General features: G+C 39.3%; 1 protein-coding gene across 1 annotated transcript in view; it reads right to left on the bottom strand.

Annotated features, from left to right (window-relative positions):
• PDE4B (phosphodiesterase 4B) overlaps window positions 1-20,925 on the bottom strand; it is a 182,105-nt gene extending 161,180 nt beyond the window's left edge. Inside the window, exons 1-3 of the mRNA XM_026113968.2 lie at window positions 20,825-20,925; window positions 18,809-18,919; window positions 16,175-16,410 (exon numbers count right to left, since the gene is read on the bottom strand). Of these exons, the coding sequence (XP_025969753.2) occupies window positions 16,175-16,410; window positions 18,809-18,850 (278 nt within the window). The 5' untranslated portion in view covers window positions 18,851-18,919; window positions 20,825-20,925. The remainder of the gene's footprint in view (window positions 1-16,174; window positions 16,411-18,808; window positions 18,920-20,824) is intronic.
• Window positions 20,926-21,155: the final 230 nt, after the last annotated feature.

Below are 21,155 nucleotides of genomic sequence, written 5' to 3'. Positions count from 1 at the left end.
TGCTATTGATTACATTGTAAGAAGTGGTATTAATTAATTCTACTCATTCTACTCCCAATTTTCCTATCAGCTTCCTTTGGAAAAGCAGCAAATTTGACAACAGCCTCTACTTAAACATGTATTTATGACTGATGTATTTTTAAACCAACGTACCAAACTGATACTTTAAAATAGTAATTAGGCCTGACTGATAAGAATTCACCATTCTAACTCAAGATGCATTTGATTAGCTGCATCTTCCTACAATGTGGTAAAGGAAAGCCACAACATAGCACAGTAATCAAATTTCCAAAACATGCAGTATAAATCTAGTCCTTAACAATGATATAAATGTAACCAAAAAAAGTATTATTTGGAAGCTGTGAAGAGATGCTGATGCAGCAAACTCCCTCAACCCTTTCCTCCTTAATAACACATTCTTCATTTATAGAAGGCTGAGCAAAGCCCAATGCTGGAAACCAGATTTTGGGCTCAGAAATGGGAAGTTTTTTCAGTCTTTGTCTGTCTTTGTAAACCTTGCATGCTCTCCTTCCCTTTGCTCAATTGCAACAGCTGCTGCTTCACAAGCTACAGTTTCTAAAAGATGGCCTCTGAATAGCTCCATGAAGGAAAATGTTAAATGACATGTTTGAGGATTTTTCTTATACTTTCCTGAAAGTTTCTAGAATTGATATGTTGAATGAGAGGCATAAATATATCGCTAATTACTGGTTTGCAAGACAGATTTCCCACATTTAAGAGAAAAAAATAGTAATTACAATTCACTGCAATTTATATTATCATTAGAAGATAAGGCTCTATATTTAATTTAATAGTTTAAAATTATGTAGTCTCTCTCTCTCTCTACTCCCACAGATTTAAGGGCCTCTGAAATTGTCTGAAGGACAGACACTAGTACTTACTGCATAGGCTTTGAAGTGACATTTTGGAGTGCTCTAAATGGCCACACAAGACAGAACCACAGCACCTAGCAACACTTTGGTTTGCAGCATAAGAGCTGAGCCAACTGTGGAAAAAAAGATCCGTCCTCCTTTATTTTAAAGAGTCTGGACACGAGCACAGAGCAATTACCCACATCTATGAGCTTACCAAAGGTTGAACAGGACTTCCCCTATCCAGATGGCAATCTTTTGAGCTTTTTCCATTTAATTATATCTAGTTGCTTTAGAACAGACTATTCCTGATTCACTGTCTTGTATACCTTGAATATTAATTTTTGGTTTTGGCACCCCACAACTGGAGGCCTGTATATATGATTTCATAAATTTTTAGGTCTTTAAAACATCCAGTACCTCTAACAAGATCAAGAAGATCCAGAATACTTTGTTTTGATTAGTCACAGACAAATGAACTCCATCATTACAAAAGATACCTTGAGAGTTATGAATGGCTTCAGTGCTCATCTGTTCACACTGAACTAGTCACCTAGGTCAACCAGGTCCCTACACCATTTGAGTAGAGCACTAGCTGCAGGTGTCCTTACTCACAAAAGAATTATGTGCATTCAGAACATGAGGAAGTCAGAGTAGTAACAGTAAGCCTGAAGCCTTTCTTCCTGCTGTTTAGTCCTAAAATGGATTTGGTACATTTTTTTTTCCCACGGTGAATCACGCCATAAAAAGACAGAGACACCATTTATCTGAGCTTCTTGCACTTTTTAGTATTTAAACAATAAAAGTAAAGTAATTTCTTATGGTACCATAGTGCCATTTTTTCTTCAAGGTATCTATGTTGTTATCTCCTGGTAACTACATTTGAGGAGATAAAACTATGTTTTATAAACTCCTGGTGCATGCAGTAAGATACAGTATTCATAATGGTAATTTCCTTAGCAACTTTAATGTTGCTTGATTTAGAATATTTATCAGAGAATTTTTAACAGCCTTCTGTATTATCCATAGTGAGTAATCACAGATATCAGAGCAATTTGTATTACTTAAAAGATTATTTCCTGATTACAGAGCTACAGACTAGTATTTTACAAGTGAATTCAATGAGTAAACCTATTCTTCATAAATGAAAACATCTGTGGTGACTCCAGAGACAAGAAACTCTAATGTAAGAAAGTCTTGCAATTTTACACATATATGATAAGGGAAGGCTTTATGCTACTTCAGAGACATCATACTGAGGAACCTCTAAAAAGCCGTCTGCCTGGCCAGTTTACCTCTCACCACACTGTGGTTTTATTCCTTCTGCAGTGTGTCATCTGATTGCAATTAGCATTAGCTGCACCTGTCTCTTCCATGCACTCGCCTGTGACTAAGCACCTCATCTTGCATGAGTCACCAACACTCACAGCCAGCACCAGGCTCCTGCTCACTGCTGTCCAGAGCTGCTGCTGCACCGGTGGCCAGGGGCAACTACAAGCACCATCACTGCTGGCCCATGTCACTCACTTGAACCCAGTCACAGATAACCTTGTTAGTGCTTAAATACGAAATGAAAACAAATGGTAGTATCTGTAATTTTCATGTAAATAGAATAAAAATGACATAAATATGAAAAAAATAAATATTCTCACTGACATAGCAAGGTTCTCACTGATAAAAGATAATCACATGCAACCAATTAAAGCATCCACTTCATCAGGTCATTTGTGCCCTCGGCCATACATTCCACCAAAAAAATTGTTTTGTTTTACATAGCAACCCTGAATTACAAGTTAAAAAGAGGTCAGTCCAAAAGATCTTACTGGAGATTCTCCTTTTTTAAGTCAGTACTAACAAGTAAGTTGTGAGAATTCAAGCACAACCATTTTACCTGGAATTCTGCAGGACAGGAAGAACTAAACACAGAATTCCAAGCTACTGCAATGGACATATAAAATGTATGGCAGGTGCCGGCGCCTGCACTACATCTCCACTCACACAGGCAGTGCATCAAGCACAAAAATAAATTCATAGCCTTGAACAACCCCTTCTCCTCCTTCTTTCAAAGAAAGGTTTTAAATCATTTCCATGAGCAAACATATTTCTTTGTTATTAGTCTCATCTGTGATAACTGAACATGAGCTGAAAACTTCACCACCAGTCTGGATCCGCTTACTACTGTTTGTACTTTACTTTTACTCTTCCACATTCTTAGTTCTGCAGTAGCTGACTGACAAAACATCATTCTAATTTGCATGCAGGTAATTTTATTTGCTTTGTGTTTCAGATCATCTACATCCTACCAGCTCTCTCAAGTGATATCAGGTTCATAGTGTCCATTTATTTGTAACTATTTTTCACTAAAAAATGCAAAAAGATAAAGTTCACAATGTGTATATATACATATATACATATATTATATATATATATATATACACATATACACACACATACACACACACTATATGCTGTTCAATGACATGTTGGCAACCTCCAGATTTTCCATGTGCCTTGAGTTCTGGTGCTTGGAAACAATACAAAATGTGTTGTGCACAACAGTCAGTATTTGCATACTGCTTTGTCCACTACAGTCCAATTAGAGTAATAAACTCACAGCCAAACCTATAGAGCAGTGTGTTGCCAGTGCTAATAAAAACCACGTAAAAGAGAGGAGAAGTGTATAAGACAGGCTTTGGCCTGTCCAAGTACATAAAAAGTCTCATATTTTCCCTAATGCAGAGACAGTGAAACAAACAAAGCATTTTCCCGTTACAGAGAACAGGCAACATGCTTCTCAGAGCACGCAGGCGTTGTTTTCTTAAGCTGCAAGTGTACAGCGTCCAGTTGCAGGCAAATAGGTAATGCATCTCTCAGAGCAAAGATCGAGGGTGCGAATCTGCAGGAAGTGGTCAAGGCTAATAGCAGAGGCTACTCTTACTCATTCAGATGAAGCTCTCAGTATTGGATGGGATTCTGTTCAAAGAACCCATGAAGGAATTGATGCAGAAAAATAAGTTTAAAAAGAATCCAGAAGGTCACCATTTAGTTACTGAAAATACATACGGAAAGGTCTAAAGGCATTTGACACCCACCACCAGCAAGTGGATGCCACCAAGTAATTTATCAAAACTAAGCAGTAGGTGAAGGAGTTAACTATGTTGATTCCCATCTGGAGAGATTATGACAAACACAAAACTACCAAAAGGCATCATCCAGGGACACGTTTCCAATGTCCACATATAGAACACATCAGGCAAGGGAATCTATGTTGACAGGACAAAGCCTGGAACAAAATAGGCATAAATCAGACAATGCTGCCAGAAAAGAGATATATACATGTATTTGACATCTGTCTATTATGGAGAGTCATTTTCACTTCTCAGAGAAGACTTTATTTGCCAACATACTAAGTATACAGAATATTATAGGTATCAAATTTACTTTTGTTAGACATGATATACCACACACAGTTATTTCAGATAATGAGGAGTAAAGGGTGCAATATAAGCTGTTTGTATGTTCAGTATGTAGCAACTGGCATCCATTATCTCCATGCAGCTTAATGAAAAGAGTACACTGAAAAAGCAAACTGCCTGAAAGGAAGACCAAATAATCATTCTACAGTTACCACTGTTAAATTACAGGGTGGTACCACCATGACAGAGAAATATTTTGTGCCACGGAAAATCAAGAAACACACACCCCTGATAATAGATGCTGAGATCAAAGGAACTGGGAAATTGGATTGCGGCTCAGTGCTCCCTTTACTTCCCAAAACGATACAGCAAACCTCCATAGCTGGGGAAGATGCTAAAAACCACTGGTCATGAACAGAAATGGTATCACAGGAGGCTGTCCAGCAGCAGCTGGCTCCTCAGAGAGATGCAGCCTGGAGAGCACGCAACACAGCTGCAACTTCCAGCAACCAAGGGCAGAGTCTACTGGTTTGCCTAGCATCTTGGTCTGGCAGTAACCACAACCACTTAAGACAACTGCATTCAAGGATGAAGGATTTAACACTGACAGAATGAATAGGTTTATTATGTCCTGACAACAGTAGCACTCATATCTCAAGGGAGATTTGCCAATCAAGAGAACAGCCCAGATCAGAGATAATTGAGTGTTGTTACTAAACTGATTTAGTAGCTTGGTTACGAGTATTTAGAAACACAAGTTATAAATGGACTTTGTTGAGTTTTGGCTGGGAAAGGAGTGTGTGGTATGTGGAATCACACTCTAAGCAGTTTAGCTTCCCAGACGTACGACATCCAGGAGGGGAGCTACCGAAGCAGTGGTCTGTCAAGCAGACACTGCACAATGCTAGAAAGCAGAGGTCCCTGTCCAGCATCCCAGCCCTGGAGACCACAGCTATGCTGCACTGGGGAGTGCAAGCTGGAGAGCAACCTGCACAGGACACGCTGCGTGACTCCAGGTCATCAGCTGCAGACACACGTTTAGCATATCTGCGTTGCTCCTCAAGCAAACCAGATACACTCATCCTATCTATTCCCTAATTCCTTGTCAAATATAATGCTAGGCTCCTTTTTCTGAAAGGAGCCCATGGCTTGCTTCTCTGCTTTATACCCACTTGACACCAGTGTAAGACATGAGGGGTCATACAGTGGCATGCCAGCCCTGGTGGCATGGCCAAATTTGTCACCAGCCTGATGGCAGGCAGCTGGCACTAGGGGTCAAGCTCTCTCACTGTTCTCCAGAGGTCACCCACAGCCTGTGCCTAAATGGAACCAGCCTGGCCTTCAGTGGCAGGTCAGGCCCACACCTACAGTAGCACTTGGTGCGTGCCACACAGTGCTGGCTACCGCGCTGGAGGGGCGCGACTCTGCCAGTCGCCAGCAAACACCCACACATGGAACAGCGGGAGAAAACTGGGAAAAACAGACCATCTTGATGCACCTGACGGTATCCCCTGCCCTGTCACGAGGGGTAGGGGTAAACATACCTTTACACAAAGCTTCAAACCACCTGTTCGCTCGCACAGCAGCACAAAACAGACCAGCACCGGAACCACCACGTGTGACACTGAATGCAGAAACACATTTAATGCCGTGGATCAGCTGAGAACCAGAAGCTAGCTCTCCAGGTTTCAAAACAGACTGGTTTTGATCTTTCCTTTCAGATGAAGTTATCGTTAGTCAGAAATTCAGAGATAAAAGAAAGTTGTGTCAAATTCTTGTCTGATTCAGCTTTTATATCAACTGTATCTCCATAATCTCCCTTTATTTTATATTCTTAGGAAGATGAAGTTTGAACATAATATTTCAGAAGCTTCATTGTCTTCTGCTAATTAACAGTGACTCATTTCTTTCCATTCTAGATACAATTTCAAGCTGTCTCATTTCATTTTATCTAGAAGTATATAGCTATAATTGTAGCATTAAAACCCTTTTTGCGTGCCTACAGCCACATCTGTTTTGAACTACTAGTATCTCCAAGCAAATCTTCCAGCACCAAACTTCAGCATCATTTTCAATAAAATTAATGGGCTCACCTTGCAACACATACAAAAAGGAAATGCCATCATTTCGAGCACGTGACTTAAACCAAAGGAATCAAACAAATGTAAACTAAGAAAAAGACCACATTGCAATAACAGAATATAAATTGTGTACAAAAGACAGACATTTATTAAGTAACAATTTTTTAATTCAAGACCTATGATTAATCCAAAATTATGTTTCTTCTTAAAGTTACTCTATACCAACTCTACCACCACAGAAATCATAATTATTCTATCTAGGCTTTCTAGAAAACAAAAATTGAGAATTTTTCCGACTGAGCCAAAGATCCGAGAGCTTCGAAAACTGATAGCAACAGATGATGTCTAAAAATAGGCAGTCAAAACACTTAGCAGTATATTTTTAGTTGAGAAAATAACTTCAGTGATAACTTAGAGATAGCACAAATTATCTCTGCAGCAGTTTCTTTTTAGACAGGTTTGCACTTGTACTGAACTACTATTTATAAAGTGAGCTAGCAGTGTCCCTATATACCTGGCTTGCCTAACATTTTTTTTCCATTATGAAGGATTCTTGTATCTTTATTTTCATAAAAAGATCTCTGGGATTTGTTGTGTAGTATCAGACAGGGACTACCACTGTACGTCCACCGACTAACTTCCCGCTAGTGCAGTCAGGCGGGCAGGCTAACTGCGAGCGCGGGCACTGAAGGTGCATATCATGTTCAACACTCAACTCTCTTCTCAGCCGTTCTTGCAGCTGGTTTGCACCCTGACATGCTCTACACAGCTCAGTCCACACCGGAAACCTGAAGTGAATGCAGAATATATGACTCCTTGCCTCGCTCTTGCCAGTGGAGAACTGCCCTTTTCGCAGACCAGAATCTAGGATCAAGGGCATACTAAAACCTTAAAGATGCTACTCCAGGCAGAAAGGGAGATAAGTGAAGTGCTCACAGGCTGAACAGCCAGCAAAGCAATCTGTTTCACCCTGTCGAAAAAGAGGGATGTGTTCAACACTAAGAAGAAAGAGAATACGGAATTCTTGGTTTAACATCTTCCCCTGCACGCTATATGCTGTGTGGCCACTGAAAAGGCTCTAGAGCTGGAAGACAGGCAGAGAACGAGACAGACGGCTTCATGGCTACAACAGAAGGATGCCACGTAGAGGAACCCCATCCTGTGCCCTGCTGCCTACCAGAGACGCCTTTTACGTGGTCAGTAAAGATCTTTAACCTAATGCTTGAGAGAGAGGACATAACTACTGGCTCATGTGCAGCATATCCAGCAGAAGACATTTGAGACCTAGTCTTAAAAGCAGCAGGCACTTGCAATTGCCAAGTCAAAAGGAGTCATGAATGCTCAGCAGCCATGGGAACAAGGCACCATAATTTGAAAAATAAGAACGGCCAGTTAGGAGGCACCATGGTTTGGTTTTGTTTCTTCAGCTGATCCTCTGCATAGCTCCTGGTCAGGAAGAGCCCCCTCCCCAAATCAAGGAGGGCGAGACAGTCTCTGGTGGAGTCATTTCATTAAGGGAGAAGTGGCAGAATTTTAGAGAAGACGTTTCTCTAAGTAATCTCACTGCCTACATTTCCTCCTCCTCTTCCTCCCCATCTTTGTAAAGCATTAAAAATGAAAGTGCAGGGAAAAAAAACAAAAAAACAACAAGAACCAAAAAAAACAAGAAAAAGAATCAAGATTTTTCCTCTGCCCGTGAGAGACAGATAGCCTCTGCCTTCCACGTCAGTCAATCCAAACGGTTTTAAACCTTCGTGAACTTCTTTACATGATTTTTACAAACTATCTGTAGAACAGGAGACAATGCAAGAACCATATCACAACAGAACCTTTGCTGCCTTTCAGAGGCTATTTGTTTTTATGTCTCATCATGGTAAGCTAGGCAGAAATGGTAAGTACTTAGGAACACAGAAACCCTCCTTTTTAATAAATGCAACTGAAGGGTCCTCTTAAAAGTTACCATTGTATTTTCACAGGGTTTTGGACATATCTACCAGCTTTATCAAACAGAAATGAAAATATCTGATGATCTTTTGCTAGAGGGTCTGACAAAAGGCAAAATCACAAGAGACTGTCTCAAGGGGTGCCCAGCACTCCAAGTTCTGATCGATTCTGCAGTTCTGCACCATACATGTGCAATGCTTAAATGTACTGGGTGATACTACAAAGCAAATTTGATCAAAGGACAAACAACAACAAAAAAATCACTGAACAGGTGAAATCCTTTAAGACTGTTCCTGGACCTAACACTGTTCAATATCTCTACATCTCGCTTGTTGTTAGGATAATCGTAGTAGTTGTGTTTTTCAAAACTAAGCTACCATTTTTATTTTCCAGAAACAGCAAAGCATAACTAAAAACCATTTTCCTCATAGAATATATGTTATGAGGAATACAGCTGACCTGCTTTTTAAAGATGAGTGCATGCCCCATGGAAATGTAGCACGGGCTTTTGAAAGAATTGTTTTTAATCAGAATAATTGATCCTGTTTTATTACAAGAAACATTGATGTGATTTATATAAAGATTTAAAGATTTTTAAATCATAGGCATAAAAAACAATCAAAACCATGGTTCAGACAGGGGGCAGGGGTTTCCTATGTTTTTCCCATCATATGGGAAGCCAGCTAATCTGTTTTTCTTCCATTGCAGGGTTGTAGCATATTTCTGTAGCTCTTATCCAGCTGAAGTTGAAATGATCTAAGAAATGAGACTTCCACCTATCTCACAGGGTATTACGCGACAGTCAGAAACAGTTTTAAAAACAAGCAAACAAACCAGAACAACAACAACAACAACAAAAAAACACTTCTCCAAAACAGCATTCATTTTTCTGAACTTCTGGTTTTCATCCCACTTTTCCTGATTAAAGCTTCCTATTAACTGAAACACTTCCTTTCATTCCCTGGGGTATACAGACCTCGGACACCCAAAGGAATGACTGGGCACATTACCTGCTGCTTAGTTTACTAGCCTGGCTACATTTTTATTAGCTTTTTTTAATCATTCATACAAATCCTCCATCCCCTTTATCATTCTAACTTTCTACGTCTGTCCCTCAGTTAATGACCACGGGCATAACAGCTGCGCAGTGCTAAGAGCCAGCCCTAGCTGAAGTCAGCCTTTCTGCTGAAGGTGTGCAACGTCATACCGAATGTGTTTTGTTTTTGGTTTTGTTTTTTAAGTCTAATTTGTTGTCCACTATCACCATCTGGAGAACAATCAGAAGTACTACAAGTGCCAGATTTGATACTATGTACACATTTCAGATCCAGCAATGCACTCACGCTTTAGAATACATTAATACACTAACACTGTATTCTTTGCGTATCCCAAATTCCTACCAAATTCAGTAAGGGTTTGAGGTGGACATGGAAAATAGGATCAATCCCACAGGGCATCTTTTGCAGTGGAGCATTAACAATATACATATTTCAACACAGCATTTTATATAGTAGTCTAAATGTTTCACATAATCTCTATGCTCTCAAAAAGTGTCGCTCTTGTTATACTTAGCATTAGTCATATGAACTTTTAATAGAATTCCTAAAGCCTCCTTATTTCCTTATGGTTTGGGACTGATCATACAAAATACTTCTGTTTCAACACAGGAACTTCATGCAAAATAGTCAAAATGTCTCCACACACATGGGTCAAATGTGTAAAAATGGTGTAAACCAGAATCTTACCTTTCTGTCAAATCTAATCTAGTAGCTGTTAAGTCTCAAAAACAGGGTGAGAGAACTATTTTGGAGGTCCTAAGGGTAGCTACAAATAAATTCTTTCTACTCTAGCTCTTCCATCTTGCCTGGATTTATTATCATAAAGCTTTAGTTATGAAATATGGAGCAGGATGACCAAAGACAATTTAACAACATTACGAAAACACAGACAAAATTTATGTAGAAGTTGCTTATAAGACTTCTATATTTAGATTACCACTTGAAGATCTATATTTTGTATACCTCTTCCCTTACATGTTTTATGAAAACTATTTTATACGTGTACTGCCTTGCCATTTTCACACACTATTATTACACTGCAGCTAGCTGAATATTACTGCTTTATAGTTAGCCCACCCATTTCTTGTTTGATGGTTACAGATCTTGTCACAATAGAACTAGTGTTAAGAAAACACAGTTCTGGCAAAAACAAAAGAAACCCTTAACCTCAGAAGAAGCTTTATTTCTTAGGTTACCATGTATTTTATATAAGAATAATATATAACTCATGGCTTAACCTCCCACAGTTCTCACTTCTGTTCTTACTGGAAGTTAAATTTCAGGTGATTTCTGAAAAAATATGACAGAAAAGCACTTACAAGAGGAATCAACTATACCTTATTTTCTTCTGTGTCTCCCAAATAATATGTTCTATACTTGATCTCTGCTATTCTTTTCCTTAAACTACAGTTATTGGCATCCCAAGAACAGCCAAGCTTCCATAATTAGTTTATTCTTATAAGGTATTCTGTAGCTCAGTGCTACTTTGCAGACTGAATTTTGTACTATTTCTGTGATGACAGAACTAAATTTCACCTAACCTATAACAACAATTATCTTTAAAAGGAAACAAAGTTTTGAAGCTGTTGTAATATAATCTGGCTATATTCTCCGTTGGTATGGAAGGTTTTGCTGGGAGTGTAGTAACAAGCAGAGCTGTGTAAGATTCATGGTTACTTTAAAATCCCTGCTGGAGCTTTACTACCTGTATCAGAATTAATTCTATTTGATTTGTTGGCCTCTTACTGTTGTCATTAGGTATCACATTTATATTTTTAACCTTACTCCAGCAAAAAAGAAATATTCCTGAAAATCAGCTGAGATTTTTTAGGAATATAGGGATAGATTTTTTTTTTCCTCCTAGCCACAGAGTTATTTTCATGGCTTTGGAGGTCAACAGAACTCCGTGGTGAAATTATTTCCAAGCCATCTTAGTCCATTCATTACCTCCCTAAAGTTAACACACACAGATGAGTATCCTCCACCAGTCAATAAAAAAGCATTTTGTTTAAGAAATGTGGCATCCCCAAAAATGCTCTGGGAAGAACCACAGATATAACTTTATATATAAATTCCTTTCCAGGATTTCAATTTAGAAATCTCATTTCATGACAGAGATAGTTACTATATAGCTCTCACGTGGCTGCTCTGATGACCAGCATAAACCCAAGGCAGAACACCAACAGTGAAATGCTTTAGAGCAGTAGAGATCAGAATGAACCTAAATAAACTACCCAAAAGAAAGTGTAACAGTATTCAACTACCAGAACAACAGACATTAAATACTGAGTGTGTATCAGAGATTTTTTTATTAGCAAGAAATGGAAAAACTGGTAGAATCGTTCAGCAGAACACAGACCCAAATGCACGCAGTAAGAGTCTTCCCAGAGGTTTAATCAAATTAAAGGGGGGGGGGGGGGAAGAGTAACTGCAAAGGCAGAGCTTTTGCACTGATTCAGAACACTTTTGGTTACAGGGTTTGATTTATCCCTACCCCTTCAGGAAATTTACTTACTGTTTTTCTGTTTAAGATTATGAATTTCTACAAAGATTATGATAGCTTGCACAAATAGGAAACAAAATCCCCAAGCAAAAGTGATTTCTTTGTTCAGTATGAACTCTGGAATGCCTCATTGCCATCATACTTGACCTAGGTAACAGAGAAAACATCTGTTCCCAAAGTTTTGTATGTGTTTCTGAGAGTACACCAATGAAATGAGGAATTAGCACATCAGCAGCAAAAGTTAACTGTCACAACGCTGTTACTAGAAAGTTCTTTCATAATCTTACAAAAAAAGGCAAGAGTTACTATGAATGGTAAGCAAGTGAAATGAAGACCTTCTTTCTCAGAATCGCATTCCATACCATAACAACGAGGTGTTCCACAACTGTCTTTGTGTTTCTACAAGCACTAAAATAGATTACAGGAAGCTCAAGTAAATCTACACGTTTCTAAATGAGTCCTATTGATCTCTTCTAAAAAGCATCTCCAAGCTACAACTCTATGAACTCTCAGAAAAAAATCGTACTAGATGAAGGTTAAAAGATGTATACTAGATGCATAACAGTCACCATGATTTATCTTACAGAAAGTCTATGTCTGAGCCTTACATTATTTATACACTTCAGTTGTGTGGACCCCAAATGACCCTTGCTCAAGGCCACTTACATTTGAATTTCTGTGCAGCGTTTCATTCTGCATGCTCTAACTCCACTGCATTAACAGTACCAATCCACTTGATCTGTACAACTTGATCTTGTACAAGCTACAGCAAGACTGTCCATCTGATGCAACATGCACAAAGAGAGGTCAGGAAAACATCTGTGACCTCAAGCGAAATCCAGGGAATAAGTTTGGTGAAGTGTTTCTGCAGCCCAGAGACATATGTTAGAGGCCTAAAGCCGTGTAACCTAATATATAATGATGAATTAATGGAGTAGATTTGCAGACTAAATACACACCACACCTCCAAAGAACAGCACACTGCCATTACCTTTCACTGAAAGGCCAGGAAACATCAGACAATTGGCATAAGTTGAAACAAGAGATTCCAACTGAACATAAGGAGGTTTTTATTTATTTATTTGAGGACATTCAGGCAGTGGAACAGGTTGCCCAAATAGGATGTGAAGTCTCCATCCATAGAGTTTTTCAAGGCCAGGCTCTATAAACCCCCCTGAGCAGCCTGATCTGACCTCAGAGCTGACCCCACTTCGAGCAGGAGGTTGGGCTAGAAACCTGCTGAGGTCCCTTCCAACCTGAATTATCCTATGATCTTACGAAACTAAAAGCTGTACAACCTTTTCAAGAGGAAAATTAATTCTTTCCCGTCTCAGTCTGAGATTTACACCATTTAGTGGCATCAGGCTCCCTATATTTGAAGCCAAGTCTTTCCACCAATTGCTTTAAAATGTTAAATTTCTGCCTGTAGTTTCAGCATTTTCATTAAAGCTCTGAGGAAAGATACCTTTAAAGTGAGGTGAATATTAGACTAACAATGTAAGAGGTCTTACTGGTCAGGCCAAGCGTATATTTAGCCCATGATCCTGCCTCTCACAGGGATTAAAAGCAGACGTCTAAGGAACAGAAATCAAATATATACAGTACTTTCCCTCAAATATTCTCCCAGTCCCAGACAATTTGCAGCTTAGAAACTGAACGAGAGAGGTTTTATGCCTTCAGAAGAAATGCAGAAGAGATTTCTCTTCCAGGATCTGTTAAGCTTTCCCCTGAGCCCACCTGAACTCTCAGCATTTCCAGTACCCCACAACACAAAGCTCCACAGAGTCACTGCACATTGCATAAGGAACCAGATCCTTGCATTTGCTTCACGCCTGCCCTGTCACTTTATTTGATGGCCCCTTGTTCTCATACTGGAAGGGACAATAACAATAGATTACCTACCTACTGTCTTCACACCACTCATACAATCTCTGTCCTATGCCTTTGCTTTTCCTCTCAACTATGTCTTTTTGACGCTGAAAATTTCCAGCCTACTTCAGCACTCCTAGTACAGAAGCTGTTCCGTATGTTTGATCGTCTTAGCTGAAACATGTTTTCACCATGGTGTATTGATGTTCTCTATTTTATTCTCTATTCTTTTCCTTCAAATCCCTAACATTTGATTTGCTTTTTTGATCATTACTGACTTCTATCCTATATCCTGGATCTTGCTCCTTGTTTTGCAGCTATGATTCTTTCATGCTCAGATGTATCACTTTATTTATATATATATATATATATATATGCGCTGAATTTTTCCTATCCTTTTATTGCCCACTCACAGAGTCTCTTAATGCTCCGATCATTCCAAAGCTGTTCCGACACGCTGGCACATACCATGCTTACAGAAATATAACCTGTCTCTCAGGTATATTTTCTGCAGGACCCTACCACAGTATAATATGCCTAAACAGCTTTGGGACCAGATTCGGCTTGCACCTCTCCTACACAGACAAATCTCAGGCATGACTCTGCTTGAGTCAGGCCCTGAGTAAGCAGGAATTGCGCAGATAAGTAAATGCCTAGCATGGGTTACAGAACATTTCTCACCTGTTCAAAAGCCCTTAATGATTAGAATGTGAACAGCAAATGGGAAAGATTAGAACGGCTTTCTGCCCAGCCACAAGAGCGGTCAGCCTAGCTGATGCTCAAGTCAGAACGGTGATGCCTATGTAGCATAAAAATGCATGTTGGAATGGCATTCTGACTTACAAAGCCAAAATAATCAGCAACACCAAACTTTCTGTGTGGTTATAAACAGACACGTAAGAGTCAAGCTAAAGCTGAGAAGTTGTGAACTGATTGCTTACTTACTATAAGAGACCAATAACGATAAAGAAAGAGCAGTAACTTCAGTGTCAGTTATAAGTATTTTCTTTCACTAACCTAACGTTCTAGAAAAAGGCACGCCGGGAGAGCGCAGCAGCACCGCCCCCTTGCGCTCCAAGGGAAGCTAACCACACATCCATTGTAATTCCTTGCGTTTTCCTAAATCGCGTATTAAAGGGTTCCAAAGAGCAGAATTATTTCATTGTTTAAACCCACACATATGAACAGACTCTCCGCTGTCTGGCAGATGAGATTACAAATTACTGCAAAAATACCACAAGGGATAGTCTCAAAATGCTTATAAATCGTAAACTAACCCTTTCATTGTCAAAGTGCTCTTTCCATCTAAAATTAGATAACTTACCAATTTCATCCACAGCGATTAAACGCAAACATTAAACAAAAGCCCCTGCCAATTCCCCTTTGACTTCTTTATCTCATCTATCTCAAGCATATAGTCTAAAACCCTATTTTCAACATGAAAACTGTTACTAAAAGACCGTAACAAATGAATTTAGGTAGTCCTCCAAATACAATTGTTCAGTACAAACACAAACCAAAATGCCAGCCTTGAACAGTGCTGAACTTAAATGAAGCTAAAACCAGATTCGGACTTCCAAGTGAAGTGAACATGCCTTGCAGCCAGCAAATGAAGCTGAGAATGGAGCATCTAAACACCTAGAATCCAAAGCATGCTTGAAGTCGGAAGCTGAGATACAGAGGTTAAAGTTGCATTGCAATGCCATTTCTGAATTTATATGGCAGGCTAGACATGTAACTTCAAAGGCTGCACAACAGCTTACTACTACAGGTTTTGGAGCTCCCAGAAGGCAAATGGAAATGGCTATCATTCATTTCCCAGTAATTTCCACCATTGTGATTCTAGCACATGAACACTTAGGGCTTGTCTTCCTCTCCTCCCTCCAGATGAGCTTCCTTGTTTTGTCATTTAATATTCAGTTTCTGTTTTGGAACTCATCCCTTTGCAATACCCTCTTAATCAGCTCTCTGACAGTTTCTTCAGGCCTTTTCTTTAGCTCAAGATCAGATTCAAATGCTTTTTCCAAGCCTTTTTCCTAGCACTTGGACAAGAAATAGCTAGAGATCTAAAGCCTTTTTCCTCAATCTGTTCCATAAGCATCTGTAGCCATCCCGAACTCTTCCATAAGTGGAGAGCTAATAACAGAGTTCCTTTGGCTGAGATCAGAATTTACAGGACAAAAATTGCATGAAGATGCACAAAAAGTGAACAGAAGAGCTTTGTAACAGAAGTGGGGTTTCAAAAAAGGCAGGCAATTACTTTCCAAATTTAAGTCCATGATCCACCAACCAGTAGACATGAACAATACTGATTAATATATACAGGATTAATGTCTAGGGACTTTGTAAGAAAAAAAAGAAAGGAAAGGGAAAGAAAAAACACCATAAAGAAACAATCACATTAGATTCATAACAAATGGAAACAACCTACCAGTCTTGGTAAGCGGTAATTGCAATACTTGGAGGTGTCAACAAAGGCAGAGTTGTTGGTCTAGAGATGATGTCTCTGTCAGGCGTCCTTGCTTTCTCTGTTTGTCTTTGGGACAGTGGTGGTAACTGCAAATTACCCGAACAACATCTTCTTCCTCTCCAGAGGTCTATGCCCAGAGCATGGCTAGAAGTACTGTAGGACTTACTCAGCCCACACTCCAGGTAATCCAGTGCATTCTGAAAAGACAAAAAAGCCACTGAAGCTGTGCACACAAATGTTTTTCTCGGTAATAATATAAAACATTCAATGATGCTTGTTCTGCAGTCACAGCTAGTCACAAAAGACAGCTATTATGAAATCCTGGCAAAGTTCTGACTGCATCGCATTGTTATTTTACAAAGTTTTTAATTTTAAAAATCATTCATGATTTTCCTAAGATAAAATCAACATCTAATTCTAAACACTTCAATAATCCAAGTCACTTTGGTGATAGGTTAAACTTCCAATATTTTAAATTTTTTTAAAAACATTCCATTCAATGTTCATCCAAAGAATCATTTCTCTGCACACCACAAACATATTGGTTTGCCATCTTTTTTCTGATGATTCTTCAGGCAGAGAAAGGTGCCAGGAATACTGGACTTGGCCATCCTAAAATCAGAGCTCTTCATTATGAAGAATTTCCTGCTAGGCTACCCTAACTCTGGTATTCCTAACAGAAATAGCCTCAAAAAGCTTTTCATTCCTTCGAAGCAGTTTTTCTACTAAGAGTTTCCACCAATTTTTATTTCAAAGTATCACCATAGTCACAAAGCTGCCTGTCAGTCCTCTCAAAGCCAAGCCAAGTGAAATATCACTGTAAGAGGGTTGTCAGTTTTGTCTTACTTTGAGAGTTTAGCTAGTCCTCCAAATAAAAAAAAAATCAATACAAATGAGAATATTTCTGTACTGTGCATGACGTGCTGGTACTAGCAGCTGGAAGGTTACTATAATAGGTGTGTATATCTATGGCAACCTCTCACATTTTTCCTCTTCTTCTACCTGCTCCTGAGTTTTGATCTGTCCTGCTCTCTGCACCCACCTCGCAGCATTCCAGCCCCTGCGCACGTCCCTACCAACTGGGACCACTAGGTCCTCTCCGTCACCTCTCCAGCCAGCACAGCCCTGACTGTAGAAGGATCTAGCTGAGCTCTGAGAAAACACACTAGAAGCGACAACTGGTGACCTGCTAACTTAGAAAAATAAATGAGTAGTCTAATTTTCTGTAACCAGTTATTAGGTCCTTCATGAAGACAACTGCAGAGTAGCATGCATCGCCCACTGCCTTGTAGTTTCTAGGGTAAAGGACATGGGACTATAAAAGTAAACAACTCCGTGGTACTGTCCTCCCTCTTATCTCATGAAGGACTCAACACAGGAATGGAAGACAAGACACACTAACAGTTTTCTCAGCTTTCTCTGTTTGCTTGCCCCTCCGACAACCATGTGCAGCGTCCACACAGGAAACAACCTGGCCCAAAGCCGCTTTACTCCTTGATTGTAGCCTGAAGTGCTATAGGGACGTCGGTCCAGATTCCTGAAGTTATTAAGGCATCAAAATCATAATGACCTACATAGGAGCTTAAATATTTGGCATGCTGTCCTTCCATAAATATGCTCGAGATCTGCAGCAATCTAAACCCTCCTTTTTCACAACTCATATCTGTCCTCAGGTCAGAAATACTCCTAGGAATCCCAGAAGGGAAAGCCAGTCTTCTATATGGGGATCTGACTTGACCTATCTTTATTACTAATCTTTAGAAGACTGCTTAAAATATTTTTTAAAGAAACATACAGCAGGACCACAGTGTTCTAACTCCCCACTAGATTTCAAATGCCTGCCTTTGTTATAATCAGCAGGGACAGAGCAGATTCCAGCAAACCCAGTATCATGGGCAGGCAAACTGGCTATGAAGCAGTGCAACAGACGGTCTCAGTGTTATGGAATCACTTTTCTGTTGGACAGCTGCTATAAGATACATAAACTATTAGGTTCAGCTTCTCTGCTGTATTTTCATATACATTCCAGGTGGCTTTCCATTTTTAGAGAGACCAAGCTGTGACAAACAAGACAATTAATGCTGTGGTTATCATGCCATCATTACAAATTGATGCATTTCTCCAGAGAACTGGAACTGGAGCTTCATTAATAGGGGATTATGATGATGATTAGCAAGTGTAGTAATGGAATAACACTGCGTCATCACATTAGGTGTTCAGCAACTACTGTAATGAGAGTTGTTGAATGCTTATAAATATAAAAGTATAGCACACTCACAAAGACTAGATCCAGAACAGAATTCCCATAAGGTACAGGAATGTTTAGTCTCTGGTGCCTGCCCTTATTACACTGACCAACAAAGAATATTAAAGTACACGCTCTGCATAAGCACCATGAAAAGTTTAGGGAGTCTTGCTTGATTGGTTTTTTTTAATGTGTGTGGCTTAGTTTCTGCTTATTACATAAGCTGCAAGCAACTCTAGGGAAATCAATGAGTAACTAAAAAACAGCAGATACTTTTAAGAATAAACAAACTTTTGATCTGACTTTCATAAGTATTGGGAAAAATAAAACAAGCCTTTGTAAAAATTTACCTCATCTGCAGTTACTGTCATGACACTTCTGCTCTTCTTCATTATAGAGATGAAAGCGCACCCCGCTATAAGAAGTGCTCTTGTTCAATCCAGTTTCTTCAGAGGGGCAACCTGAAAGAAAAAAATAGTTGTGGTTGTATTTTTGAATAATAAACTGTTTTTCATAACAAACTATGTACCTAACTGCTAAAATCACAGCTGATTTATAACTGACAGTTCATTTTCATGAGACATTTGGCAGCCTATGTTATGTAAGTGTAGCACGCTATTAACAAAAGAACAATTTAGTTTAACAAGATTTTACAAAATATTAATCAGTATTCATGAAAACATACAATCTAAGCCAGCCTTGAAACATGTCTAGTAATACTGGATCAAAGCTCAAGGGTTCTACTTACAGAGAATTTTTTTGGTTTTTAAACAAGCCCTTATTCAGAAGTATAGTATAGAAGGTCTCAGGAAATCCCTTGAGTTGGTTCTGATAGAAGTCAGCCAAAAAAAAAAAAAATTAAGAAGAGGAACTGTATTTGCATTTGATTCTAAGATGTAACTGTAACTCACAAACACAGGTTATTTATTAATATACTGGCACACATACAACACTTCAGCCACTAAATTATAGCCTTCTGTAGAGGGAGACACTGCATCCACTTTGATTTACAGAAGAGCACTGAGAAGAAATGAAACGCAGCCGACCAGCTGAAACAGCACGGGAAACCAGCACACAGGACACCCTGGCCTTGGAGTGCTGCCAGGGCATCCTGCTCTTTCTCATAGTCGACTTAACACTCATAAGACAACTACATTGGTGGCTATAAAGACAGAACACCGAAAATTTTTTTTCCTCCAAAGAACAGGGAGAGCTGTAGTACAACATTTTGTGGACTGTCAAAATGCTCTGCTGCATTTTAGAGGAGCCTGTCAAGAAAATCTAAGACTTCCATTAGTCATGACTAAATTATCGTTAAAATTCGAGTCATTCTTTCCTCGTGTCTTAACTTGGAAGATCTGACACCTAGGATTACCGACATCTAGGAAAAAAAAAAAAAAAAACAACACACCAGGAGGCTTACCTGAAAATTTTACCCATGTGTATTTTCTAATTCATGTAATTTTCTGTTACTGGCAAAGTACTCGTGGTTTCTTTCTACTACCCCACGTCTTCAAGAAAGAGACTTTACCCCAGTGGGCTAGTTAAGTATGGGTAATAGGGAATGCCTAAAAGCAGCAAAGTTTTGCATTTGACATTAGACTACAAAGAAAGTGTTCCTTCAATGGTGCAGTTGGGTCTACTCCATTTTGCTGGAATATATGTTTTAGGTAGCGGAGGAGATCTCTTTGCACCAAGCTGACCTAGTTCTTCTACTTGAACATTTCAGTGCTCAGTGATAGCGGTTTTCAAAAATGACAGTAAATGCCTCTGTAATTTCAGAGTGGTGAAGACTTATCCTGAAGGTATGAATTAAGTGTTTGAAACTAGCAACTGACAGCGGTAAGGATAAAACTATATGGATGCATGTGATAAAGTCTGCTTGTCCTACACACTTTCTTAAAAATAGCTATTCAACTCATCCAGTGTGAAATCCACTATTTAAGGAATTTCCAAAAAGACATTTTGATGTTCAAATTCTGGTATGATTTGCAGTACAAGACACTTCATGTCACTGTTTTCCCCACACATTTCAGCTGCTACATGGGCCAGTTTAAAGGCAGAGGGTTACATGAAAAGCAGATTCACCTTTTCGCCCCTAAAAATACTTCCTCCTGGATGAAGCCTGAAATACGGTGAAGGCAGGGCCAGGGAGATTACATTTTTGTTGACCATGTAGTGCTAGTTCTTTGGATTAACAAAGGATTTTGGCAAGCACAGCTGTTAATCAAGCTGGTTTCATACTCTAAATTCACTTCCCCCCCCCCACTCTTCTAGAGGGCAAGACACAAAGATTTAGAGATAGGGAAAAACAAAACAAAACTCAGTGAAACTGAGACCATACACCACATTCTGCAGCACTGTACCTGCTTCTTCCTGACTGTGAGCAGCACTGGTAGGGTACAAGGACCATGACACACATTACTGGGGACAATGTTTTTCCTAGCAACAAACTGCTCATCATTACCCGTTCAGCAGAACCTAAAGATGATCAGAGATAAAAACAGAAACCCGAACAGTGAATTAATAGAGAGGCTTTACTAAGGAAAAGACTGGGATGAAGGAGATTATCCGATCACACAGATACATCATTTGTGAGCTGGGATAACATTCAAACAACCCAATTCTTTTTAGGGATCATCAGAACTTCAGAGGGTGAAATACACGCTCAGATGAGGTGACAGTCACTAAAAAAAA

This window comes from Dromaius novaehollandiae, chromosome 8, assembly GCF_036370855.1.
Source record: "Dromaius novaehollandiae isolate bDroNov1 chromosome 8, bDroNov1.hap1, whole genome shotgun sequence".
Classification (NCBI taxonomy): domain Eukaryota; kingdom Metazoa; phylum Chordata; class Aves; order Casuariiformes; family Dromaiidae; genus Dromaius; species Dromaius novaehollandiae.
Note: the sequence above shows the minus strand (reverse complement) of the source record. Positions and strands in the feature narration are given on the sequence as shown.